The 27,977-nt window shown below is 40.0% G+C and overlaps 1 protein-coding gene across 1 annotated transcript in view; it reads right to left on the minus strand.

Moving 5' to 3' along the window:
- Positions 1-1,308: 1,308 nt before the first annotated feature.
- The window catches only part of etfdh (electron transfer flavoprotein dehydrogenase), a 46,773-nt gene continuing 20,104 nt past the window's right edge, over positions 1,309-27,977 (minus strand). Inside the window, exons 12-13 of the mRNA XM_034182095.1 lie at positions 5,557-5,778; positions 1,309-1,758 (exon numbers count right to left, since the gene is read on the minus strand). Of these exons, the coding sequence (XP_034037986.1) occupies positions 1,595-1,758; positions 5,557-5,778 (386 nt within the window). The 3' untranslated portion in view covers positions 1,309-1,594. The remainder of the gene's footprint in view (positions 1,759-5,556; positions 5,779-27,977) is intronic.

A 27,977-nucleotide genomic window follows, 5' to 3' on the forward strand; every position in this document is an offset into this window, starting at 1 on the left:
CCGATTACTCGATTAAATAATTGTTGGAATACTTTATCTCAAAAATATTCTATAGCTGCAGCCCTACTCCTTAGTAAAAGGCAGATGGCAGCCTACCTGAAGTTTGCTAAAAGGGACCTGAAGGACTCTCAGACCATGAGAAACAAAATTTTCTGGTCTGATGAGACAAAGACTGAACTATTTAGCGTGAATTCCAGGCATCATGTTTGGAGAAAACCAAGCACCATCCCTACAGTGAAGCGTGGTGGCAGCATCATGCTGTAGGGATGTTTTTCAGCGGCAGGAACTAGGAGTCTAGTCAGGATTGAGGGAAAGATGAATACAGCAATGTACAGAGACATCCTGGATGAAAACCTGCTCCAGAGCGCTCTTGACCTCAGACTGGGGCTACTGTTCATCTTTCAGCAGGACAATGACCCTAAACACATAGCCAAGATATCAAAGGAATGGCTTCAGGGAAACTGTGAATGTTCTTGAGTGGCCCAGCCAGAACCCAGAGCTGAATCGGATATAAAAACTCTAGAGAGATCTGAAAATGACTGTGTATGGACACTCCCCATCCAACCCGATGGAGCTTGAGAGATGCTGCAAAGAGGAATGGCCCAAACTGCCCAAAGACAGGTGATAGGTTGTTAAGAGTAGAAATTTGAGGGGGAAAAATGAATTTACTCCCTTTTGGAATAAGGCTGTTACATAAAATGTGATAAAAGTTAAGTGTTGTGAATAGTTTCCGGATGCATGGTAAATAACTGCGAGCATGAAGTGTTTAATATTATGACGGAATCATTCTGGAAAACTTTACCATGGAGAGAGAAGAAAACACATCCATCATAGAATGAGTTCATTCAGTAGATATACTACTATCCCCCAGTAAATTTGCACTCATGCACTGATCTGCATGCATATTGAAAAGGGGGAAAAAACTGAGAGCATCAAGTACCATAACGGCACAGGCAGTGAACTGGGTGGCCACTGTTGCTGGCAGGGCATCACACCCTGTTGTGGATTGGTAAGGAGAACCCTGAAACTGTTGTTCTCCTGAAGCAGAATGGTTGTACAACAAACACTTTTGGTGGGGTGACAACCAACAATTTGGTGCACGTTATTTAAGCGTTCCTGGAATCAAGACATGGTCAGAAGTATACATACAGCACACCTACAACATGGCTGAATGTCCATTAGGGTAGTCTGTCACTGGGCTGCGACTGCTGGCAGCAAATTGCAAAAACGGCATGCCTGAACTATTTGTTCCATTACAGAAGATTTCATAGGAAATGTCATCTTTGCAGCACATACACATGAAAGTCAAGTACTTATGATTTAAAAGGCACAAGTCCATTTAGTCTCAATTGTCTTTTTTTAAATAGCCTTAATATGAGGCAAAAACCAACATTTTAAAGATGGTTTTGTTTTTTTTTTATTTGGGCTTCACAATTTAAGCGGGTGATCTGATCCCTTACCTTCGGCAGTTAAATATTTTGAACGCACCAAACTGCAGCTATATAAAAATCTTATTTCATACATTTGCCAAAACTTAAAACAACATGATATCATACCTTGGCCCTGGTGAGGAGATAAAGAAAGAAAAACAAAATCACATTCCATTATAGGCTGGTCCACCACCACCTTCAGGCACAACCCAGTTGATATTTTGGCTTGGATCCTTGATATCACAGGTCTTACAGTGGACACAATTCTGAGCGTTGATTTGTAATCTCATCCCATCTCCTGTTTCCAAGGGAACATACTCATACACACCTAGGAGAGAAAGTAACGAGGAAATATTAAACTCACCCTGAAATAAAAGAAACCTAAAAGTTGCTGGTCTATAGGTTCAAATACACCTGGTCTAAAACCCTCCAAACTCAGTTTTGCCAGCCGACAAATAATGTGTTCAGTTAGTATGCAGTCTACTTTATTTCCATATAATATGTAGTTAGTATGCCAGAAAGGGCATCCTCTGTAAAAGTAAACCAAGCCCCCCCCCCCCCCCCCCTCCCCCCAAAAAACAACAACATGCAAATACATCTGGGATCTACTGTGGCAAACCAGAGTGGGGAAAAAAAGCTGAAGGAACTTAATTTTTAAAGTTAAAACATTTATTTCACTTTAAATTTACTGTCTGATTTGCAGTGGTTCACCGTGTTACATAATACACACACTTAAACAGCACTGAAGATTCCAGAAATGGATGGAGATTTATTTCACTTTAAATTTACTGTCAGATTTGCAGCGGTTCACCGTGTTACATAATACACACACTTGAACAGCACTGAAGATTCCAGAAATGGATGGAATTACTTGAGAGAGCTTCTGGGTTGGTAAGGTTAGACCTTGTGTGAAAAGCCTTGAGGCAACTTTGTTGTGATTTGGCACTATATAAATGAAAATAAAATGAAACTGAATGGTGTAATCTGTGAACCCTTGGCTGTATTTAAGATTCTAATTGAATGACGAGTGTTTTATTGCATTTAACAGTGGGGGTGGGGGTGGGGGGTTAAGACAAGACTTCTGTGGCAAAACTTTGGATATCACAAGGGTGGTTAATCCTTTGGTGTTATGGAACCACAAGCAATTGTACAATCTAACAAGATCAAAACATAAGAAGCTCAGGGACATACAAACTTTACATCACTGAAAGAGAACCAAAACAACATCTAGTATCATATTTTCCAGAGAATAATTCACTTTTTGTTTTTGAAGTAGTCTGGGAGGTCCTGCAATTTGTACATTAATTGAGAGAGTGGGGAAGTGACGAGTTAAAAAAAAAAAAAAAAAAACTGGTCATGTGACTCCTTGTGCCATCTTGATAGTGTTTGCTGTTAATCTGTCTGCATGGAAATCCAGCTATTTTATTTATTTATTTGTTGAAAATGCCGGGTTGCTGTGCATTTTGAGGCACAAATAGACAGCAAGGGCTTCAAGATATGCAGATTCCCTTCAGATCCAAACAGAAGAAACATTTGAGAAAATAAAGTCAGCTGTGTTTTTAGAGTTAAATTTATTGTTCATTTAATTATGTTTTTATTTATTTTGATAGCACCTGTGGCTTCAGGTTTTTAGGAGTGATGTGAGGATGTGTTGCTGTATGTGGTTAAATGATTTTAAAGAAAATGCTGAAAACATAAAAGGTTCATTCAGTAGTTCAGCGCAGTTGGAACCAAAATGGCACCATGTTTTGAGTTGACCCCACTCTCTCAATTTAAGCACTCTACAGACTATGTAACATTTCCACAGAGAATGCAATGACCAGAATAATTTTCCCAGTTTATTGAAATTCTGGATTTCAGAAGTTTGGTAGTGGTTTGAAAGCACGACGCCATGTTTGTTCACTGTTTGTGTGACCAAGGGAGAAAGAGAAAGAGAGAGATTGCGCTCCTGTGCTGGTCTTTTCTCAGCTAGTGCTAGAGATTTGTTCAATCAGAAAGCCAGAATGATCCATCAGACAGCCACAGCAATAATTAAAAAACAAGCAGAGCACAAACTGGGAAGCAAAGGTGCAGGCAGTTCTCTATCTCTGCTCAAAGTTTTGAAAATGCAGAAAACCTTCTGTCGCAATTTGCAGACATCAGCTGACAAGGAACTCATTTTGCAGATGCAGAAATGACTTTTGTCAGACAAAAATAAACAAACTGAAAGCAGATTGTTCACAGTGTGACTGTTGCTTGTACAAAGCTAACCACTGTCACAGAACACTGACTTTCTTGCACAAGACTCTTTCACAATAAGAGCACAGCTCAAATGGATGATGTCATCACAAGAAGAGACAGAAAAAAACATGGTGAAATTTTTTTTTTTGCTTTTTACAAAAAAAAAAAAAAAGAAAACTGGGCCTGGTGTTTAACCAACTTTCTCCAAATGAATGGAGATCACAAGTTAGGAATTGGAGGCATCAGACTGAAATGTGACACTGTGCACCTTCTAGAGACTGCCCCATTACTATGACCTGGAAAGCCAAACAGGTCACCATCAATCCAAAATCCACATAAAAAAGTTAAAAGTTGTGTTGATCACTAGGACAAAAACAAAGCCATTTTAATCAGCCCCATTTAACCCCTCGTTATGCGCAGTCATAATTTTGAAGCTGGAATCATGAATTTCAATGCTGTTTCAAACATTCTTCTTGGTGTATGTAAACCAGTAAACCACTAGACCATCACCAGGGGAGGTGATGGTCTAGTGGTTAAGCATTGAGCTTGAGACCAGAGGATCCTTGGTTCAAATCCCAGCCTGACCTGAAAATCACCAAGGGCCCTTGGGCAAGGTCCTTAATCCCCTAGTTGCTCCCAGTGCGTAGTGAGCGCCTTTTATGTTAGCAGCCTGAGATTGGGGTGAATGTGAGGCATTATTGTAAAGCGCTTTGAGTGTGTGATGCAGATGGAAAAGCGCTATTTAAATGCAGTCCATTTACCATTTAACCACTGCAAATCTGCACCTAATTATCTTCATTATCAATTAATCAGTTGATTATTTTCTGGATGAATCTATTAATGAATCAGTGTTTCACAAAACCCAATATGACGTCCTCAAATATTCTGTTTTGCCCAAAACCCAAAGATACTGATTTCACCAGCAAAAGGAATTAAGAAACCAGAAAATATTCATATTAATCAATCAGCAAAATAGTTCATGATTAATCTAATAACTGATTAATCGTGGCAGCTCTACTTAACTGTAAACCGAATGAAACTGAATACGTGCAGCAGTGGAAAATTGAGGTTGAAGGTTTTTGTCCAAAGTGTATGCAAACTTATGTAAATGTTCTTTATCAACTCTGCCAGTTACTCCTGTACAGTGTAACAAGTAAACATAAGTGGCACTGCTTACAGCAGTATTGTTTGTGTGTGTATGTGTGTGTGTGGGGGGGGTGCTGTATGGCATCTCGACAGCTGCCTCACCACCAATTACACACTTATGCCACTAAGTGTTGTTACACCCGTGAGTCATTATAAAAATGATTAACCTCACTAACCTAAAACGTGCCGCTGTCAGATGTTTCCACTCTAATTGTGTTCTGTGGTTTTCCAACCGGCTCTGCGGCGACTCGCCTTTATGAAGCACAGAGAGCCCAGCTGCCTGTCTGCTTTCAACATCTGAGCTTCCATTAAAGGGAGCCACTCGGAAAACTTAATCAAGTTTCCACAAAGTTGGCAGACTATTGTATTTATAGGTTCTTAATCACACCTGTGACACTGCAAATGAGCCAGCTGACACTGCAGGAATAAGAAGAATCATCGCACTCTGCAAACCATCCTAGAATTCATGAAAGTGTTACAGCATTTCAATCATCTTACAATCAAAGGGTGGTGATTGTTTTTCCTTTCTGTGCTGTTCATTATTGAATAAAAAGAGATTAATAGCCTCACCGTTAGCATTAATTTATATTTCAGGACATCAGAGACAGCAAACAGACTAATTTAGAAATTGTGTGTGAAAAACATTGGTGAAAGTGTTACATCACCTTTCCACTACACATCCTAAAAAAAGAAAAAGAAAAAAACAAACAAACAAAAAAACAATGGAGGAGCGGCTCCTGTGAAGCCAAGTTGTCGTTACCTGCAGGGCAGAAACGTTGCTCGGGCCCGTCGTATATCGCCAAATTCTGATCCACAGGAACACTGTCGTCCTTTAAGGTCAGGTGGGGTGGCTGGTCCCCCTCGTGGTTGGTGCCACTCAAGGCCACAGAGGACAGCAGGTCAAAGCTTAGCTTGCCGTCAGGTTTGGGATATTCAATTGGTGTACACTCTTTAGCCGGTTTCAGCTGGTTTGAATCAAGTCCTGCCAAAGATCAGGACAGAGAGTTACACAATATTGACTCAGTGGAATCAATTTTCAAATACAGTTGTGCTAAAAGTTTACATACCCTGGCAGAATTTTTGCGTTTTTGGCCATTTTTCAGAGAATATGAATGACAACACAAAAATGTTTTTTTTCCCCACTCATGGCTAGTGGTTGGGTGAAGCCATTTATTGTCAAACAACCGTGTTTCCTCTTTATAAATCAAAATAAGAAAACTACCCAAATGAACCTGATCAAAAGTTTACATACCCCTGTTCTTAATACTGTGTATTGCCCCCTTTAACATCAATGACAGCTTGGAGTCTTTTGTGGTAGTTGTGGACAAGGCTCTCTGATGGTGAAGCTGCCACTGAATATGTCTTGGACTTTATTTACATCAATTACAAAGAAATACAAACAATATGGCACTCTATGGTAAATCTGCATGGAGTAGACAATTCTCAAAAACTGAGTGAATGTGCAAGAAGTACAAGAGTGAGGAAAGCCACCAAGACACCCAGAAGAAGTTATAGGCTTACCTGGCTGTGATTGGAGAAATTATGCACAGTACAAGCTTTGCATTTTGTATACCCAGTTATCCATCTTCATGATGAAGTGGTATAGAGGAGGATTTTCTTAAAAAGAAGACCTGCAAGTTTAGCTACATTTGCCAGAAGGTACAGTAGTGTTCAGAATAATAGTAGTGCTATGTGACTAAAAAGATTAATCCAGGTTTTGAGTATATTTCTTATTGTTACATGGGAAACAAGGTACCAGTAGATTCAGTAGATTCTCACAAATCCAACAACACCAAGCATTCATGATATGCACACTCTTAAGGCAATGAAATTGGCTATTAGTAAAAAAAAAAAAAAGTAGAAAAAAAGTGTTCACAATAGTAGCATCTGCTGTTGATGCTACAAACTCAAAACTATTATGTTCAAACTGCTTTTTTTTTTTTAGCAATCCTGTGAATCACTAAACTAGTATTTAGTTGTATAACCACAGTTTTTCATGATTTCATCACATCTGCGAGGCATGGAGTCAACCAACTTGTGGCATCTTTCAGCTGTTATTCTACTCCAAGATTGTTTAACAACATTCCACAATTCATTCACATTTCTTGGTTTTGCTTCAGAAACAGCTTTTTTGATGTCACCCCACAAGTTCTCAATTGGATTTAGGTCCGGGGATTGAGCAGACCACTGCACAACATTAATTTTGTTGGTTTGGAACCAAGATTTTGCTCGTTTACTAGTGTGCTTGGGGTCATTGTCTTGTTGAAACACCCATTTCAAGGGCATGTCCTCTTCAGCATAAGGCAACATGACCTCTTCAAGTATTCTGACATATCCAAACTGATCCATGATACCTGGTATGCGATATATAGGCCCAACACCATAGTAGGAGAAACATGCCCATATCATGATGCTTGCACCACCATGCATCACTGTCTTCACTGTGAACTGTGGCTTGAATTCAGAGTTTGGGGGTCATCTCACAAACTGTCTGCGGCCCTTGGACCCAAAAAGAACAATTTTACTCTCATCAGTCCACAAAATATTCCTCCATTTCTCTTTAAGCCAGTTGATGTGTTCTTTGGCAAATTGTAACCTCTTCTGCACATGTCTTTTAACAGAGGGACTATGTGGGGGATTCTTGCAAATAAATTAGCTTCACACAGGCGTCTTCTAACTGTCACAGCACTTACAGGTAACTCCAGACTGTCTTTGAGCATCCTGGAGCTGATCAATGGGTGAGCCTTTGCCATTCTGGTTATTCTTCTATCCATTTTGGTGGTTTTCTTCCATGCGTATCTGTTTTGTGTCCATTTTAAAGCATTGGAGGTCATTGTAGATGAACAGCCTATAATTTTTCCCCTCTCCAATCAACTTTTTAATCAAACTATGCTGTTCTTCTGAACAATGCCTTGAACATCCCATTTTCCCTCAGGCTGTCAAAGAGAAAAGCATGTTCAACAGGTGCTGGCTTCATCTTTAAATAGGGGACACCTGATTCACACCTGTTTGTTCCACAAAATTGACGAACTCACTGACTGAATGCCACACTACTATTATTGTGAACACCCCCTTTTCTACTTTTTTTTTTTTTACTAATAGCCCAATTTCATAGCCTTAAGAGTGTGCATATCATGAATGCTTGGTCTTGTTGGATTTGTGAGAATCTACTGAATCTATTGGTACCTTGTTTCCCATGTAACAATAAGAAATATACTCAAAACCACGATTAATATTTTTAGTCACATAGCACTACTATTATTCTGAACACTACTGTACATCTGAAATGCAAGCCTGGATTTGATCTGTTTTGGTGAAAGAAAATCATTCTCTGCTCTACTCCACGATGAAGCTAGGAGTAGTGATACAAAATGCAAAGCTTGTACTGTGCATCATTTCTCCAATCACAGCCACATAAACCCATAACTTCTCCTGGGTTGTCTGGGTGTCTTGGTGGCTTTCCTCACTCTTCTCCTTCTTGCACAGTCACTCAGTTTTTGAGAACTGTCTACTCCATGGAGATTTACCATAAAGTGCCGTACTGTTTGTATTTCTTTGTAATTAATATAAATAAAGTCCAAGACATATTCAGTGGCAGCTTTACCATCAGAGAACCTCGTCCAAAACTACCACAAAAGACTTGAAGCCGTCGTTGATGTTAAAGGGGCAATACACAGTATTAAGAACAGGGGCATGTAAACTTTGGATCAGGGTCATTTGGGTAGATTTAAAAAGAGGAAACAGTTTTCTGACAATAAATGGCTTCACCCAACCACTAACCATGAGTGAAAAAAAATGTTTTCGTGTTGTCATTCATATTCTCTTAAAAATGGCTAAAAAAGCAAAAATTCTGCCAGGGTATGTACATTTTTGAGCACAACTGTAAAAAGAAATCCTTGCCACAACTGCATTACTGAAAACCTACAGTCAGCAGCACAACTAAGTGGAGAAAATCTGTTTTGCTCCACTCAAAGGTTCACGCACAGACACTGATGCCCCCACCCCCCCACCCACAGTCCCTTTATTCAGAGAGTAGCGACATGATGAGCCAGAAAAAAAAAAGAGGTCACCTGACTGTTCACTACTATCTGCATGTAAATCCAGGTTATTTATTTATTTGTTCACTGAAAATGCCAGGTTGCTGTGCATTTGGATGCATACTGTAAATCAGGGATGAAAGTGGTGAAAAAAAAAAAGCTGAAACTCAAAATTTTTGAATTCTACATAGAAGCTGTGAAATACAATATGGGGCTATTCCAGGCAATAAACTGCAGTGAGTGCAGCACCCATTTTGGTGAGAAAAAAAAAAAAAAAGTTTCCTTATTCAAAATAACTCTAGTAGTATTTTGCCCTTACTAGGATGCAGCAGTTTTCTAGTTTGGCAGATAGTTAAGGAGAAAATGCTGGAGAAAATCACTGAAGAAATGAACAAACTGAAATTATGGTTTCATAAAACAAATTGTCATTACACAAAAATGTTATTCTGGAACTGCAGAGGGAATGAGCAAGTGCAAATACAGATAAATCGGGTGCAGATTAAAAGGGTTAATGAAAATAAATTTCTTGGGGCAACAGTAGATGAGAAAATCAGTTGGAAACCACACATCAAATATATACAAACCAAATTAACAAGAAGCATTTCAGTGTTAAACAAAGCAAAACATGTTCTGGATCATAAATCACTCCACACCCTATACTGTTCCATTGTCTTACCGGATTTCAATTACTGTGTAGAGATCTGGGGCAATAACTGATCGAGAGGAGGGATATGAATTAAGAGGGGAAAGAACTTCAAAATTAATAAAATCTGTACAAACAAAAAAAAGATTCTGCGTACAACCCCAATTCCAATGAAGTTGGGACGTTGTGTAAAATGTAAATAAAAACAGAATACAATGATTTGCAAATCCTCTTCAACCTATATTTAATTGAATACACCACAAAGACAAGATATTTAATGTTCAAACTGATAAACTTTATTGTTTTTGTGCAAATATTTGGTCATTTTGGAATGGATGCCTGCAACACATTTCAAAAAAGTTGGGACGAGGCAACAAAAAACTGGGAAAGCCGACGAATGCTCAAAGAACACCGAACTGGAAACACGTGAGTGTCATGATTGGGTATAAAAGGAGCATCCCCAAGAGGCTCAGCCATTCACAAGCAAAGATGGGGTGAGGAACACCACTTTGTCCAACAGTTTGAATGAATGAAAACTGTTTATTTTGAACATTTGATACAACAACAAATACAAGATAGATCAGTGAAAAACAACAAAAAAGTTCCTACTGTGTACCCAACATGTCCGAAAAGGGGTAGGGTGAAGCATCAGCTTATTTATCCCTACCTCTTCTTCCCCACAACCAGTAATACCCCCTTTGCCACATATACACATAGATTCCTACACACCTAAACCAATATACGAGGTCTCTTAGATAATAAACCGACCCTTTTATTTATTTTTTTTTTAACTATATGGATTTGAATGACATGCGATTACACCAATCATGCTTGAACCCTCGTGCGCATGCGTGAGTTTTTTCACGCGTGTCGGTGACGTCATTTCCCTATGGGCAGGCCTTGAGTGAGATGTGGTCCCGCCCTCTCGGCTGAATTCCTTTGTTTCACACGCTGCTCGAGACGGCGCGCGTTGCTTTATCAAAATTTTTTCTGGACCTGTGAGGAATATCCGAGTGGACACTATTCGAGAAATTAAGCTGGTTTTCTGTGAAAAGTTTAACGGCTGATGAGAGATTATGGGGTGTTTCTGTCGGTGTAAGGACTTCCACGGAGCGGGACGTCCTGCAGCGCTTCCAGGTGCTGTCGTCGGCCTGTTTCGAGCTGAAAACATCCTAATTTAAGGCTTAATTCACCCAGGACAACGTGAGAAAACAGAGAAGATTCAGAAGAGGCCGGCATGAGGAATTTATGCGGACATTCCACTGTTTAGGGACATTTTTTTAATGAAAGACATACGCGCAAATTCGCCGAGTCGGTTCCGTGACGACTCGGCAAATCTGTGTGCGCCGCGACAGGAAAAACACCTCCGTGTTGAAAACCATTTGTAGAATTCAGGCGGCTTTTAATGGCTTTCAACAAGTGAGTAACTGAGAAATTGTTTAACAGCTTGGGCATGTTCCAACTTGCCCGTTAAGATTTCCAATGGAGGTGTTTTTCCTGCCGCGACCCCCCGCGGTCGGGTCCGGCCCGACATGCGACTCTGCCCGCACGTTCTTTCATTACAAAATGACCGTTAACAATGGAATGTCCGAATAAACTCCTCATGCCGACTTCTTCTGAAAGTTCTCTGTTCTCTGACGACTTACTGCGTCAACAGAGCCTGAAATGTGGAAGTTTTCAACTTGAAACGGCGAGACGCTGCCGCCTCGAAGCGCAGATCGCCGTCAGGCGCCGTGGACCGTCCTTAAAGCGACACTACCATACCAAAATCTCTCATCAGCCGTTAAAATTTTTACCGAAAACCAGCTGAATTTATTGAATGGTGTCCACTCAGTTGTGCCTTACAGTTTTGAAAAAATTTTTTATCAAACAAAGCAACAGTCTCTGAGCCATTCCTAAACAATGAAAAAAAAAATCGACGAGCGGGTGGGCCACTCCTCACTCAAAGACTGCCCACAGGCGAATGACGTAACCGACAGGCGTGAAAAAACTCTCGCATGCCCACGAGGGTTCAAGCATGTCTGATGTAATCACACGTGATTCAAATCCATATGGTTTTTGAAAAAAATAATAAGGTCGGATACTTTTCTAATAGACCTCGTATATATATATATATATATATATATATATATATATATACACACACAAACATAAATATACACCTACACATACCTTCTTACATACAAAATACTATATATTTTCAAGCCGAAGCAAAAAACAAAAACACCCTAACCCTCATTACCCTTCCTCCTCCCTATACCTAGAAAAAAACATATTTTTGTACCGCTGTTTGAACTGGCTCATGCCTGGACATTGCTTGAGCCCCACTCCCAATCTGTTCCACATCCTCACCCCGCAGACAGAAATACAGAAACCTTTTAATGTTGTTCGTGCCCACTGATGCTTTAAATTAAATTTCCCCCACAGACTGCAATCCCCTGATCTGTTAAAAAACATATTTTTAATATTTGCTGGAAGTAAATTGTTTATTGCTTTATACACGATTTGTATGGTTTGAAAATGAACCAAGTCTGTGAATTTTAAGATTTTGGATTGTAAAAATAGTGGATTTGTATGATCTCTATAGCCAGTATTATGAATAATTCTTATACCTCTTTTCTGCATTACTGATTGTGATTGTGTTGTACCTTTATAAGTATTACCCCATACCTCTGCACAGTATTGTAAATATGGTAAAACCAGTGAGCAGTAAAGAATGCGGAGTGAGTTGTGGTCCAGAATATGTTTCGCTTTGTTTAGAACTGAAATGCTTCTTGACAGTTTACTTTGTATATGTTTTATATGAGTCTTCCAGTTTATCTTATCTATTATCACCCCCAGAAACTTATTTTCATGTACCCTTTCAATATCTACCCCCTCGACTTGTAACTGAACCTGTATGTCTGTATTACAATAGCCAAATAACATGTATTTTGTTTTACTTAAGTTTAATGATAATTTGTTTCTGTCAAACCATATTTTCAATTTTCCCATTTCTATACTGATCCTCCTCAGTAACTCCTGCAAATCCCCCCCTGAACAAAAAATGCTTGTGTCATCTGCAAATAAATACTAATTTTAATATTTTGGAAACATTGACAATATCATTTATATAAATTAGAAACAGTTTTGGACCCAATACTGACCCCTGTGAGACGCCACAAACACTGTCCAAGCATGATGATGTATATTCCCCCAACTTCACAAACTGTTTTCTGTTACTTAAGTAGCTTCTCACCCAGTGCAACACCAACCCCCTAATCCCATACTGTTCAAGTTTATTGATTAATATGTCATGATTGATTGTATCAAAAGCCTTTTTAAGGTCTATAAATATTCCAACTGAATGTAATTTGTGGTCTATGGCGTTTGTAATCCCCTCAACTGATTCTATTAATACAAGTGATGTTGAACTATGTGTTCTGAATCCATATTGACTATCAGTAAGTAATTTATATTTATTTATGAATTTGTCTAATCTATTATTGAATAACTTTTCTAATAATTTGGAAAATTGTGGAAGCAAAGAAACAGGTCTATAATTTGTGAAGTGGTGTCTATCCCCAGTCTTATACAGCGGCACAACCTTAGCTATTTTCATTTGATTGGGGAATTTACCGGTTTGAAATGATAAGTTACAGATGTATGTTCTGCAATCCATTCAATGACCTGTTTTACCACCACCATATCAATTTCATTTAAATCGGTAGATGTTTTATATTTACAATTATTCACAATGTCTATAATTTCTTTTCCATCCACTGCTGTAAGGAACATTGAACAGGGATTTCTTTCTATGAGATTATTATCCCAATCCTCAAGTTGGGAATCAGGAATTTTTTCTGCCAAGCTTGGTCCAATATTTACAAAGAAATTATTAAAACCGTTGACTACCTCATCCTTATTTTCCTTCTTGACATTATTATCAATGAAATACTGAGGGTAACTCTGTTTTTATTACAATTTTTGATAATGCTATTTAATATATCCCATATTCCTTTAATATTGTTTTTGTTATTATATGTTACTATAATATTCCTTCCTACATACCCGTATAATATTAGTTAATCTATTTTTGTATTTCTTATATCTATTTTCTGCCTCTTAGTCTTTAGTTTTATGAATTCTCTATACAGTGTATTTTTCTTATTACATGCATTTCGTAACCCTTTCGTCATCCATGGTCGATCTTGGATTTTTTGTTTTCTGTAGTCTTGTTTAATTGGACAATTTTTATCATATAATGATGTAAATATTTGTAAAAAAGTTTCATATGCACTATCAACATCACTTTCACTGTATACCTGTTCCCAGTTTTGCTCCTGTAAATCCTTCTTTAGTGTGTTCATGTTTTCCTCTGTCCACACTCGCCTGTATTTTATTTTCTCCTCTGGCTGATTCCGCCGATGGTTTCTATTATAAACGATGAAAACTGGTAGATGATCACTAATGTCATTGATTAATAATCCACTCACAGTGTTATTCTCAATATCACTGCTGAATATATTATCAATTAAGGTAGCACTATGGGATGTAATTCTGCTTGGCCTGGTGATTTTTGGATATAAACTCATACTGTACATTATATTGATAAATTCATCTGTTATTTTATGCTTATTTGGATTGAGCAGATCAATATTTAAGTCACCACAAATGAACACAGTTTTTTGATTAGTTTTTGAGAATGTTTTTCCATACAGTCAGTGAATGTTTCAATACTAGATCCTGGTGCTCTATATATACAGCTGACTAATACATTTTTGCTTTTTTCTTCACATATTTCAATAGTTATACATTCTAATAAGTTATCGATCACAGTTGTCATATTGTCTACTATTTTATAATCCATGTTCTTATCCACATACACAGCCACTCCTCCTCCACTCTTATTCTTTCTGTTTACACAGTTAAATTAATATCCATCCAGTTCAAAATCCATTCCTTTATCTTCACTGATCCATGTTTCTGATATAGCAATTATGTTAAATATTTTTTTTTAAACTGACTTAAATATTCTTTAATGTTGTTAAAGTTTGCATATAGACTTCTGCTGTTGAAATGGATTATTGATAATTTGTTATCCGTTTTAATGATCCGATTAAACTGTTCATCTGTATAATAGCAACAACTGTCATTGATATTTGAGAAGAAATTATTGTCCGGGTCTATATCGTGCTCCAAGTCCAGTACATTGTGGTCTGTGTATTTAAATGTTCTCAGTTCTACTTTTCCATGATCAGCAATCCTTTGAGTTATATCCTTCTTGTCTCCAGATGTAGATGTAGTAGATGAATAGGTTCCTCTGGTCTGTGTCATGGTGTTGTGATGTGTTTGTGTCCTCATACATTATTGGTCGTATTTGTCCAGTTCCTCGATGTTCCTGATTACCATAACCTTCGCTTGTTCTGGTGTTCCATTCAATTTGATAAATGTTTTGCAGTTGGATGTCCATGTCTGTTGAATTTTTCCCTGCTTTTTTAAGAAACAAGCTTTCCTGGCGATGTCTGCGTTTCTTTTGGTCAGATGTTCATTGATGAATACGTTTGTTCCTTTGAGTTTCCGTCCCTGTTTTAACAATGCCATTTTATGTTTGCTGTTGACAAACCTCATTATAACTGCTCGCTTGTCTCCATCCTCTCTCCTGGGCAGGGGGTGGCACGCTTCAATGTTATTACAGTCCATTTGAATATCTTTAGATTTCAGGAAGTCAGCCACCTGTTGTTCCACTGAGCTGGCCTCCTGCTCGCTGGCCTCCCCTCCGCTGTCTTCTGACACCGCCCGTGCGTAGGATCGAGGTTTAATATGAATTCCTGTAATAATAACGTCGTTCATCCTTGTGTACTGTTCCAACTCCGCAACACGGTTCTCCAGGTACACCAGACGCCGGTCTTTCTCGGCATTCTGGATCCGGAGAGCCTTCACTTCTTCCACCAGCTCCATAATGGATTTCTGCTGCATTTTAACAACAGAGATTTCCTCAGACAAAAAGTCCAGGGACTTCTTGATATCGTCTCCCTCCTCCGCTGTCAGTGCCTTCTTCGGACCCATGGTCAGATAACTCCGCGCTGGCGCCTCGGGCCTTGGTAAAGCCGCGCCGGTGGAACTGCGCTGGCGCCTCGGGCTTCAGGTGGAGCCACGCCGGTGTATGTGCGCTGACGCCTCGGGCTTCAAATGGAGCCGCGCCGGTGGAAAACAATCCTGCTGTGGATCAATCAATCAATCAATCAACATTTATTTATAAAGCGCTTTACAGCACCGACTGGTGTCCAAAGTGCTTAACATTAAAAACACAAATTTACAAAATAAAACACATATAAAATAAAATTTTAAAACAACACATAAAAAAAAGAACATAAAAATAACAGAACATGTCACCTCCCCACTAAGTGTTAAAAGCCAGTTTAAATAAATAAGTCTTTAACTTAGATTTAAAAAGTGCTAGGTCAGGAATAGTACGTAACTCAAGAGGTAGCCCATTCCACAGTCTGGGACCAGCTACCGCGAAAGCATGATCACCCCAGCGTTTATATCTGACCTTGGAACATCTAAGTAAAGCTGGCCAGACGCCCTTAACGTCCTACTGTAGGTGCGCAAAGTTAAAATTTCAGACAAGTAGGGAGGTGCAAGGCCATAAATAGCTTTAAAACAAACATTAAAATTTTAAAATCAATTCTAAAACGAACTGGAAGCCAGTGGAGTGAGTATAGGATGGGCGTAATATGCGCACGTCTAGAAGTGTTTGTCAAAAGACGAGCAGCAGCATTCTGCACCAACTGGAGACGCACAAGAGACGACTGATTAATGCCCGCATAAAGTACATTACAATAATCAAGTCTGGAGCTGATGAAAGCATGAATGGCCGTCTCAAGATCACATCTACTGAGAAAGTGCTTTATTTTAGCCAAGAGGCGAAGTTGGAAAAAACTAGCTTTGACAACAGAATTTATCTGTTGATCGAACCTCAAACAGCTGTCAAATATCACTCCCAAATTCTTGACAGCTGGTTTTACATAGTTAGCCAAAGCACCAAAATTTGGTGTTACCACATTTGGTATGCCAGTGCGCTCAAACACCATGATCTCAGTTTTACCATCATTCAGGTAAAGGAAGTTTCGGGACAGCCACTGCTTTACATCACGAATACAATTAAATAATGATGACAAAGCATCACTCCCATTAGTCCTCACAGGCAGATAGATTTGCAGATCATCTGCATAACAATGAAAGGACAAATTGTGCTGGGTTATAATTGACCCCAATGGCAGAATGTACAAAGAAAATAGAATCGGCCCAAGGACAGATCCCTGCGGCACTCCACAGCACAGAGGAGCAGTTGATGAGGAAAGGTCCCCAATCATGACAGAAAAGCTCCTTTCAGCCAAATATGATCTAAACCACTCAAGTGCAGTACCATGAATGCCAATAAAATGTTCCAACCGGGAAACAAGTACTGTGTGATCCACAGTATCAAAGGCTGCTGTGAGGTCCAACAGAACCAGCACAGCAGGATTCCCTGCATCCACCGACAGAGTAATATCATTATGAACTTTTAAAAGTGCTGACTCAGTGCTGTGTCGCAATCTAAACCCAGACTGGAATTTTTCAAGGATGAGATTGTCTTCTAAAAATGATTGTAACTGTAAAAAGACAACCTTTTCTAAAACCTTAGATAGAAATGGCAGATGAGAGACAGGTCTAAAATTGGATAAAACTGATGAGTCCAGGTGAGGTTTTTTAAGAAGAGGTCGAACCACAGCATGTTTAAAAGCAGCTGGAACAGACCCTGATCTAAGACAAGCATTGATAAAAGTTAGGAGACCCGCCCCAACAGTATTAAAAACCTCCTTCAGCACCTTAGCTGGAACAACATCAAAAGGACAACTTGTAGATTTTATGTGTTTTACAACATCAGCGAGAGATGCAAAAGAAATGGGCTCAAACTGTTCGAGCACAGCAGAATGTGCACGAGGAGCAGACAACTCAACATTACAGCTCTGATCAGCGTTCTGTCTGACTGATGAAACCTTATCAATAAAAACTGAAGAAACTCCTCACAGGTTGTGGTTGTAGCGTCCAACAAAACAGAGGTGTGTGGATTTACAACTGAGTTTATAGTCTGAAATAACACACTGGGACGATGACAACTGCTCGAAATAATATGAGACAGATATTGTGCTTTTGCCTCCTTCACAGCCTTCTGATAGTCAGTTAGACTGTCCCTCAGAAAACCCAGAGACACCTGTAGTTTGTCCTTTTTCCATTTTCTCTCCGCCCGTCTGCAGCGTTGCCTGAAGGCACGGGTCGTGGCATTTAACCAGGGGTCGGATTTTGATTTCCTGGATTTGCAGCGCATTGGTGCAACAGAGTCCAAAATGACTGTGCATGTAGAGTGGAAAGAAGAGAGGATGTTATCTGGGAGTAATGGAGAAACCAGTCCATTCATGGCATAAAACTGAGAGTCCATGAAGGCAGCAGCAAAGTCCCCCGCTGTCGAGGAGGTGACCAAACGGCGGCGAGAGACAGGAACAAGTGGCTTACTAGCAGATGGAGGAGCAATAAATTCAAAAATAACAGGAAAGTGATCTGAAATAGCAATGTCTGATATGTCCTTAAGTGAAACTGAGAGCCCAAAAGAAATAACCAGGTCCAAGGTGTGTCCAAGATTATGTGTTGGTCCATCCACAACTTGTGTTAGACCAAAAGAGTTCAGGAGGCTTTTAAAATCATCAGCCAGCTGATTAGAAGGACAACAGATATGAATATTAAAATCACCACAGACCAAAAATTTGTCATATTTTGGGATAAAATCTGCCAGAAACTCAGAAAACTCCTGAATAAAACCCTTATTAAATTTTGGTGGACGATAAACAACAGCACAGAGCACAGGACAGTCGAACTCCATCACAAACAACTGAAGTTCAAAAGTGGAGTAGGCATTAGAAGATAAAAATCGGCATTTAAAACCGTTTTTAAAAATCGTGGCCACACCCCCGCCTCGACCTGATGCTCGCGGGGAGCTGAAAAACGAGCAGCCGGGGGGGAGAAGCTCAGAAAAGGCGCTATTTTCACCTGGTTTCAACCAGGTCTCCGTTAACAGGAGAAAGTCCAGATCACGACTGGAGAAAAAGTCATTCTGTGGATCAGCGAACTTCACACTAATAATGTGATTATTAACTGTCAGATGACAATGTAAAACCTCTTAATCATTCTAAAGTCGATTGTAAGCAGAAACAAGGCAGTTTAAGCGCAAACGGGGCGATAATCTCTTAATTGCTGCTAGCGCTGTCATGACGCTGCTAGCGCTCCGCCATCCTCCGCCATCAGTTTAAGAACAATGTTTCTCAATGTTCAGTTGCAAGGAATTTAGGGATTCCAGCATTTAGAGTCCATAATATAATCAGAAGATTCAGAGAATCTGGAGAATTTTCTACACATAAGCGGCAAGGCCGAAAACCAACATTGAATGCCCGTTACCTTCGATTCCTCAGGCGGCACTGCATTAAAAACTGACATCATTGTGTAAAGGATCTTACCGCGTGGGCTAAGGAACACTTCAGAAAACCATTGTCAGTTAACACAGTTCGTCGCTACATCTGCAAGTGCAAGTTAAAACTCTACCATGCAAAGCGAAAGCCATACATCAACAACACCCAGAAACGCCGCCGCCTGGGCCCGAGCTCATTTGAAATGGACAGATGCAAAGTGGAAAAGTGTGCTGTGGTCTGATGAGTCCACATTTCAGATTATTTTTGGAAATCATGGACCTTGTGTCCTCCAGACAAGAGAGAAAAAAAAAAAAAAACATCCAAATGGTTACCAGCACAAAGTTCAAAAGCCAGCATCTGTGATGGTATGGGGGTGTGTTAGTGCCCATGACATGGACAACTTACACATCTGTGATGGCACCAACAATTCTGACAGGTACATCCAGGTTTTGGAGCAACACATGCTGCCATCCAAGCAACGTCTTTTTCAGAGATGTCCCTGCTTATTTCAGCAAGACGATGCCAAGCCACATTCTACATGTGTTATAACAGCGTGGCTTCGTAGTAAAAGAGTGCGGGTACTAGACTGGCCTGCCTGCAGTCCAGACCTGTCGCCCACTGAAAATGTGTGACGCATTATGAAGCGCAAAATACGACAACGGAGACCCCGGCTTGTTGAACAACTGAAGTCGTACATCAAGCAAGAATGGGAAAGAATTCCACCTACAAACCTTCAACAATTAGTGTCCTCAGTTCCCAAACGCTTATTGAGTGTTGTTAGAAGGAAAGGTGATGTAACACAGTGGTAAACATACCACTGTCCCATCTTTTTTGAAACATGTTGCAGACATCCATTTCAAGATGAGTTTATCAGTTTGAACATTAAATATCTTGTCTTTGTGGTGTAGTCAATTGAATATAGGTTGAAGAGGATTTGCAAGTCATTATATTCTGTTTTTATTTACATTTTACACAATGTCTCAACCTCACTGGAATTGGGGATGTTTAATTATGTGGGAACAATTGTAGAACAATTTGGGTCGGGAGTTAAAGCAGCGTCCAAACATTCAACAGTTTAAAACAATATATAAAGAATGTGTTTTGACAGGATACAGGGATGAAGTGGGGGGTGTGAGAGTCACTTGGTGTTCACGGGAAACCATTCTGCATTTCTATATTTATGTTCTTTTGACCGACTACCGTGGAAAGTGCTGTGGTGGGTGATGACGAGCGTTGGGTTAAAGGAGTGGGCAGTGCGCATCATCCAGGGCATGTACTCTCATGCGAGAAGCCACATGCGCATCAATGGGCAGCTTAGTGACGAGTTCTCTGTGGGAGTCGGTGTCCACCAGGGCTCAGTCCTGAGCCCCCTGCTCTTTATCCTCGTCCTGGAAGCGGTGTCAAGGGAGTTCCGCACAGGCCTGCCATGGGAGCTTCTCTATGCAGATGACCTTGCTATCATCGTCGATTCCCTCGATGAGTGTGTCAGCCGCCTCAAAGCTTGGAAGGAGGGCATGGAGAGCAAGGGGCTGTGAGTCAACATGAGTAAGACCAAATTTATGGTGTCTGGTGCTGCAATGGATTGACTTAGGGACTCTGGAAAGTTCCCATGTGCAGTCTGCTGTAAGTCCAGGGAGTCCAGGCCAACTCCATCCTGTGCACCCTCTGCAACATGTGGGTGCACAAGAAGTGCAGCAAAACCCCCGGTAGAGCCATTACCCCGACCCTGAGTACATCTGTCTTCGCTGCACTGATGAGGCTCACCCAATCAATGGCCGCCCATTCACTGAAGTCGATGTGGACGGCACCATGGTGGACGCAGAGCCAAGCTTCTGCTACCTTGGTGACATGGTATGCGGTGGAGGAGGCAGCAAATTGGCCATCATCAACAGATGCAGATGTGTTTGGGGCAAGTTCAAGAAACTGCTCCCCATCCTTACCTCCAAGCATGTCACACCCAAGACACAAGGGAGATGCACACTGCCTGTGTGCGCTCAGCACTTGTATCCAAGCGAGACCTGGGCGCCAAATGCTGAGGACCTGCAACAACTGCAGCGCAACGTCCAAGTGATGGTGAGGTGGATGTGTGGTGTGAAGGCATCAGATGATGTCCCCATCAACTCGCTCCTCGTCAGGCTGGGGCTAGAAGACATGACGACCGTACTGTGGTCCTGACGCCTCCGCTGGTACGGTCATGTCATGCGTGCTGATTCAGCCATCAACACCATCACAAGTATGGCTATGCCTGGTTGAAGAGGACGAGGAAGACCCAAGAAGAGCTGGTCTGACTGTGTCAAGGCCGACATGAAAGTCAGCAACATGGCCAGCACTGACCCGCTGGACCGAGTTGCTTGGAGGGCCTCTGTACAAGGAGCTAGTCGCCTGCTGTCTACCCCGACCCCAGGGATTCGCTCTCCTACGACAACCAGAAGTCAGGGGTGGCATCTGCAGCAGTAAATAATCCCAGGATATGATGATGATGATGTTCATTGTTAGTTGGTTTTATCAGGTTGTTTTTGAGTTTGTCAAAAATTGTATTGTAGCATTATTAATTATTATTACTATTATTGTTGCTGCTGTTATTATTATCATGATTGTTAACAGCAGTATTTTTAAGGAAGCAGGAATTGATATATGCTGACTGGCAAACATTATACAAATAATCAATGTTTATGAGTACAATGGTACGAATATTTCATGAGGTGAAAGCTGGAACATACCATTCAACGAGGAGAGGGAAAGTTGATGAATGCTCCAGTGATGCTGTGCACCCCACAGTGTCCAAAGTCACCAATGTTCCCTCAACTTATGGTAAGCGAAGTTAACAAGTATTTTTGTGACACCAAGAAATAATTTTCTGTTCATGCAACTAACACATGTATCTCCTGTGTATTCCCCTCTATCCTTAGAGGTATCTGTGTTATTAGAGTATGCCAAGAGAGACATTTAACAAGACCAAAGGGGCCATACTAAAATGCGAAATGGAGTGAAATGGGGGTAAAATGTAAAGAAATGCAGCAGAGTTAACCAGACCGACTCCAAATAAGTAGTTTTATTTAATTGTTTGGCTTTTGTTTTTTGTGAGATGTGCTCAGTACATGTAATCAGTCTGCTCCATTTCGTTACGTTTTACCCCCATTTCATTATTATCAGTCCCCATTTCGCTTAAAAATTATTAAATAAAAGTACTTAACTGAATCAGAGTTAATCATATTTGGAGTCCGTCTGGGTCAGTCTGCTCCACTTCATTACATTTTACCCCATTTCGTGATTAACAGGCTCCATTTCGTTTTTTAGTATAGCCGGTTGCAAGCTAGAAGATAGGACTATTTGTTCAAGTTTACAACCATTTCCTCATCTAAATGCCATTAGCCACATTGTGATGCAGTGACATTTGGAAGAAGTCATTTAAATGCATAACATGATCTTCAACCATCTATTGTTACTATTGTCAAGGCAAAGGCAAATGCTCATTACATTATGAGTATCAAAATTACCAGTATTTCTGAATGTGGTTAATGAAGTGACTAACAGAAACAACTTTGGCAAACTGTATTGTGCAGATAGTACATGTATAGTCAATACATTTTACAGAAATCTACTGTTGGGGTAGATTGCAAATACAGTGTAGTTCAAACAAATTGAAGAACAATATCTGATATAAGTGATTACCCATCTTAAAAGCTTTTGTTTTTTTTTTTTTACTGTCAAAATCCACATCTTCCTAAAGTCAATGGCAGACTAATCACTATGATGTATACAGCAGACTTGTGCAAATATCCAAGATTTTTTCAAGTTAAGATCACAATTTAATATCATTGAAGCAGTTTAGTTGTTTTTATTTATTGCTCTTCTGCTACCTTAGTTTAAAGATGTCATGCACAAACTTAACTAACTGAGCATTTCTTAGTTACAAATTATAGATTTGGGCTTTGTAACCTTAACAATTGGTAAAGAAATGGCATGATTATTTTAGTGTGCAAAATAGGAAAGAATAAAAAATATATATCATATTTGAACTTTAGTACCATTGTCTTTTACTGAAGCACAAGTACTTTTTGTTCACTTGTTCAAAATACAGCAGTGTTCAGAATAATAGTAGTGCTATGTATTGTTATTGTTACATGGGAAACAAGGTACCAGTAGATTCTCACAAATCAAACAAGACCAAGCATTCATGATATGCACACTCTTAAGGCTATGAAATTGGGCTATTAGTAAAAAAAAAAGTAGAAAAGGGGGTGTTCACAATAATAGTAGCATCTGCTGTTGACGTTACAAACTCAAAACTATTATGTTCAAACTGCTTTTTTAGCAATCCTGTGAATCACTAAACTAGTATTTATTTGTATAAACACAGTTTTTCATGATTTCTTCACATCGGCGAGGCATTCATTTTGTTGGTTTGGAACCAAGATTTTGCTCGTTTACTAGTGTGCTTGGGGTCATTGTCTTGTTGAAACACCCATTTCAAGGGCATGTCCTCTTCAGCATAAGGCAACATGACCTCTTCAAATATTTTGACATATCCAAAATGATCCATGATACCTGGTATGCGATATATAGGCCCAACACCATAGTAGGAGAAACATGCCCATATCATGATGCTTGCACCACCATGCTTCACTGTCTTCACTGTGAACTGTGGCTTGAATTCAGCATTTGGGGGTCGTCTCACAAACTGTTTGCGGCCCTTGGACCCAAAAAGAACAATTTTACTTTTATCAGTCCACAAAATATTCCTCCATTTCTCTTTAGGCCAGTTGATATGTTCTTTGGCAAATTGTAACCTCTTCTGCACAGGTCTTTTATTTAACAGAGAGACTTTGCGAGGGATTCTTGCAAATAAATTCACTTCACACAGGCATCTTCTAACTGTCACAGCACTTACAGGTAACTCCAGACTGTCTTTGATCATCCTGGAGCTGATCAATGGGTGAGCCTTTGCCATTCTGGTTATTCTTCTATCCAATTTGATGGTTGTGTTACGTTTTCTTCCACGCATCTCTGGTTTTTTTTTGTCCATTTTAAAGCATTGGAGATCATTGTAGATGAGCAGCCTATAATTTTTTGCAGCTGCATATAAGTTTTCCCCTCTCCAACCAACTTTTTATTCAAACTACGCTGTTCTTCTGAACAATGTCTTGAACGTCCCATTGTCCTCAGGCTTTCAAAAAGAAAAGCATGTCCAACAGGCGCTGGCTTCATCCTTAAATAGGGGACACCTGATTCACACCTATTTGTTCCACAAAATTGACGAACTCACTGACTGAATGCCACACTACTATTTTTGTGAACACCCCCTTTTCTACTTTTTTTTTTAACTAATAGCCCAATTTCATAACCTTAAGAGTGTGCATATCATGAATGCTTGGTCTTGTTGGGTTTGTGAGAATCTACTAAATCTACTGGTACCTTGTTTCCCATGTAACAATAAGAAATATACTCAAAACCTGGATTAATCTTTTTAGTCACATAGCATTACTATTATTCTGAACACTACTGTAAACCTTCAAATAACAGTAAACATCCAGGAGTCACCATGTAATGGCACAGTCACACGGCATACGACAATTCCTGAACAAAGGTAAAAAGTAAAAAAAAGTCACAATTCTTTGAGAAAAGGTGAACGAACGAGCTTTATTACCGAACAGCCTGCAAACCAAGAGCGCAAAAGGGACGAAAGAGGAACAAAACAAAACCAAAACTAACGATCTCGATGCTTTAAATGAAACGCGCGTGGACCCACTGCTGGAACAGTGTGTCTGCATCTCTGAGTTACAAGACTCGGCGCTGGGACGGAGCTCATAGCGCCTGAGTCCTGGAGAAACTGCAAACAGAAGCTGTGGAGATCTGTGTGCACGTCAGTGGAGCCACCTGCTCTGGTTCCTCATCCAGAACAAAAGAGGGATCATCTCATCATCAGAACGCTCACTGTCTTGACGACACGCTGTGCGCTATGTCTTGCTCCAATTAAAAAAAAACAAAAAAAACAAAACAAAACACAACTAGTGTGCCGTGGTAACTGCTGTATCCCTGTATTACCTTACTAAGCCATATATATTGATTTGTAACAGAAAACTGTCAAAAGGGGGAATAAATATGAATGTAAAGATGATTGAATATATCAGAGCAGTAAACTGATCAATCTGTGTGAAGGCGCATTGACTCCCCATGTGCGGTTATTACACCAGCTGCCACTGATCCACAAGGTGAATTCTGCCTTGCAGAACAGCTCTATATAATCATTTGAATCATCTACCTGTTGCCACATGTACAGAAGGGCTGGACTGTCATTCCTACACTCATATTGTTATATTTAATAAAAAATAATGAGCGCACGCAGGAGCTGCTGCTGCTGCCATTGCATTCAAGTACCAGGGTTTGCCTTTTAGAATAAATAGTTGTGTGCCTTAAGGGCACCAAAATCTGAAAAGTTTGGTGCCCCTCAGAAAAGTTCGGTGCCAAACCTACCGCTTCGCAGCATAGCAGCAAAGCAACTAGGGGGGTCTGGCGGCATGCCCCCCAGAAAATTTTGATATAAAAGGATGCAAATGGTGCATTCTGGTGATATCTGGGGCAGAACTGGGGTGAAATTATGGGAGGGAATTTTTGTGTTTTTGGAGTAATATTTTCTGAAATTTAGAAATTTTCTAACCTTGTCAGAAGCTGAGATGACCCCATGCCAATATGCACAGGCAGATTGGCATTGGGGTCATCTCAGCTGCCGATGTTTTATTAAACATCCAGCCCATTAACAATCATGGCTGTCATGAGTGTTGATTACACTTGTGATTACAGAAAATCTATTAGCAGTCATCATGGTCATCTGCCATTCTTTTTAGCACTTCAAGGTGTTCTTCCTCAGAATCAGAATTAAACTCAGAATCTAAGGCAGAATCTGAGCCAGAGTCAGAATCTGAGTCTACATTAGAGGCTCCAGCTGTATAGGCAGCAGCAGGATCACCAGCAGCCTCTTCATCAGCATCCAGTGCCACTGTCACAGAACGAGAACTGGTGGTAGTGGCAGCAACCTGCACATGGGTGTCCTTGAAGGCTGGCCTCTCAGACCTCCCCCCTGATGACAGGAAGAGGTTGCCACTCACTGGCTCTGGTTGTCAGTCAAGTTAACATGATGGACCTTGATCACACGGAGCGAGTTGTTGTGGAAAGCTGACAAACGTTATGAGACGTTCCCAATTCGGGGAGTATCATTATTTGCTGCAGGAGCTGCTTCTGGATGACGGCCACTTTCAGCGGTCCTTCTGCCTCTGCAGGACCCAGTTTGAGGACCTCCTGTCCCGTTCACACGCGCACATGTAAACAATAAAAAAAAAAAAAACTCCGCTGCTTGCTGTGGGGCTGCTGATCACTCTTCCCCCAAAAACTCTGTCATAATTGTGTTTAGAAACCAGTCACCATTTGCTTTATTATACATCTGTGTAGTTAATAAATAAAATAATCTTCATGGACGATTCGCTCGTGTGCGCACGTAAAGAAAAAAAAAAAAAACTCTGCTGCTTACTGTGGGGCTGCTCCTTGTCCTTCCCTCAAAAACTGTCAGAATTGTGTTTAGAAACCAGTCACCATTTGTTTTATTATACATCTATCTGTGTATCATAAAACGCAGCATTACAAGCAGAGGAGAAGAACATTTTTTGATGATGTTTTGTGTATGTGTAGGTCTCAAAGTCGAATTCTGTGCAAATTTTGTCCAAATTTGATAGATTTCTGTACAGTTATCTAATAAAAAAGGTGGATTCCAGTCGGGAATGCAAGTCTAGAGAGTTGTGTGCCCGCCCCCAAAGTGGGGTGCCACGGGTTCTTGGGTAACCGCTAAAATTAAACCCTGTCAAGTACTGTCGGAAATTCCACAACTTTTTTATTGTTTCAAATTCAGTAGTTGCTTGTGGCAAAATAATTAATTGTATCCATACAAAAGATCAATTCTGGCTTATATAAGGTGCCTGAGCCCAGTGAAGCTGACCTCCCAACCCAGAAAAAAAAAAATCCAATCAAACAGAGTTAGGGTTAGAAATGGCTTCTGCACTGTACGAAAACATTCAGCTGGTTGAACGAAGTCAAACTAAACGGTATTGATATAAAACTAAACAAACAATAAAAAACCGTCAAGAACGACAGCAAAAAGAAATATGGATGAATTGAGGTTATCGGTAGCATTCGTTCAAATTTTTCATTAGTTTAAAAATCCTGACGAAGCGCCAGCTGCAGGAACGAAGTTGCGCAAAGGTTAAAAGATGCCAACAAAAGTCAATGAAAGTCCAGATTTCTTGTTTCGTTTGGGCTTCGTTGCCCTTCGTTAAGTGCCGTGTGACTGGGCCACTAGTTTGAGATGTTCGCTGTGAGGATCACTGTGAAACTACAAATGTAAATAAAATAAATGAAAAAAAAAATTACAATTTGTAATGCATTTGACTCTTTAACGTCAACAAATGCTGTCAATTATTATACTGAACACAAATACAAACAAACGTGCTGACAGGTGACAGCTCAATGCTAACTTTAACACTGAAAATGCCATAGACACGCTAACGCATTAGCATTGCTCCCACTTTGTTATAAAATACATCTATCAACTGTTTCAGAAGACCATAACAGGTCAGTTTAACATAAAAAGGTAAGTATTACTCACATATGCTCCTGAGGGTTTTAACGGATAAAAATTAAGATAAAGCGAAATAAAACAACAGCTTTGCTTCAAGGCCGCCTTGCTGCCCAACAAGATGCCTGACAGAAAAAAGCAGAAAAACAGTCCCTGAATAATCCAAATTACTAAATAACATACCAATATATTGTGTGTGAAAAGACACTGAACATTTCTTGTAATATTTTCGATAAAATCATGCAAAAAAAAAAATCATACCCAGCCTTTTTGTAGGTCATGCAACAACACTATTTCCACATGGCCCACAACTTATCAGCTTGACATGTACCTGTTAAATCAGACACTGCAAAAAGGCTGTGATTTGACACTTTTCTGGTTTCACTCTTTCCT

The sequence above is a fragment of the Thalassophryne amazonica genome, chromosome 11 (genome assembly GCF_902500255.1).
Source record: "Thalassophryne amazonica chromosome 11, fThaAma1.1, whole genome shotgun sequence".
In the NCBI taxonomy this organism is placed as follows: Eukaryota; Metazoa; Chordata; class Actinopteri; order Batrachoidiformes; family Batrachoididae; genus Thalassophryne; species Thalassophryne amazonica.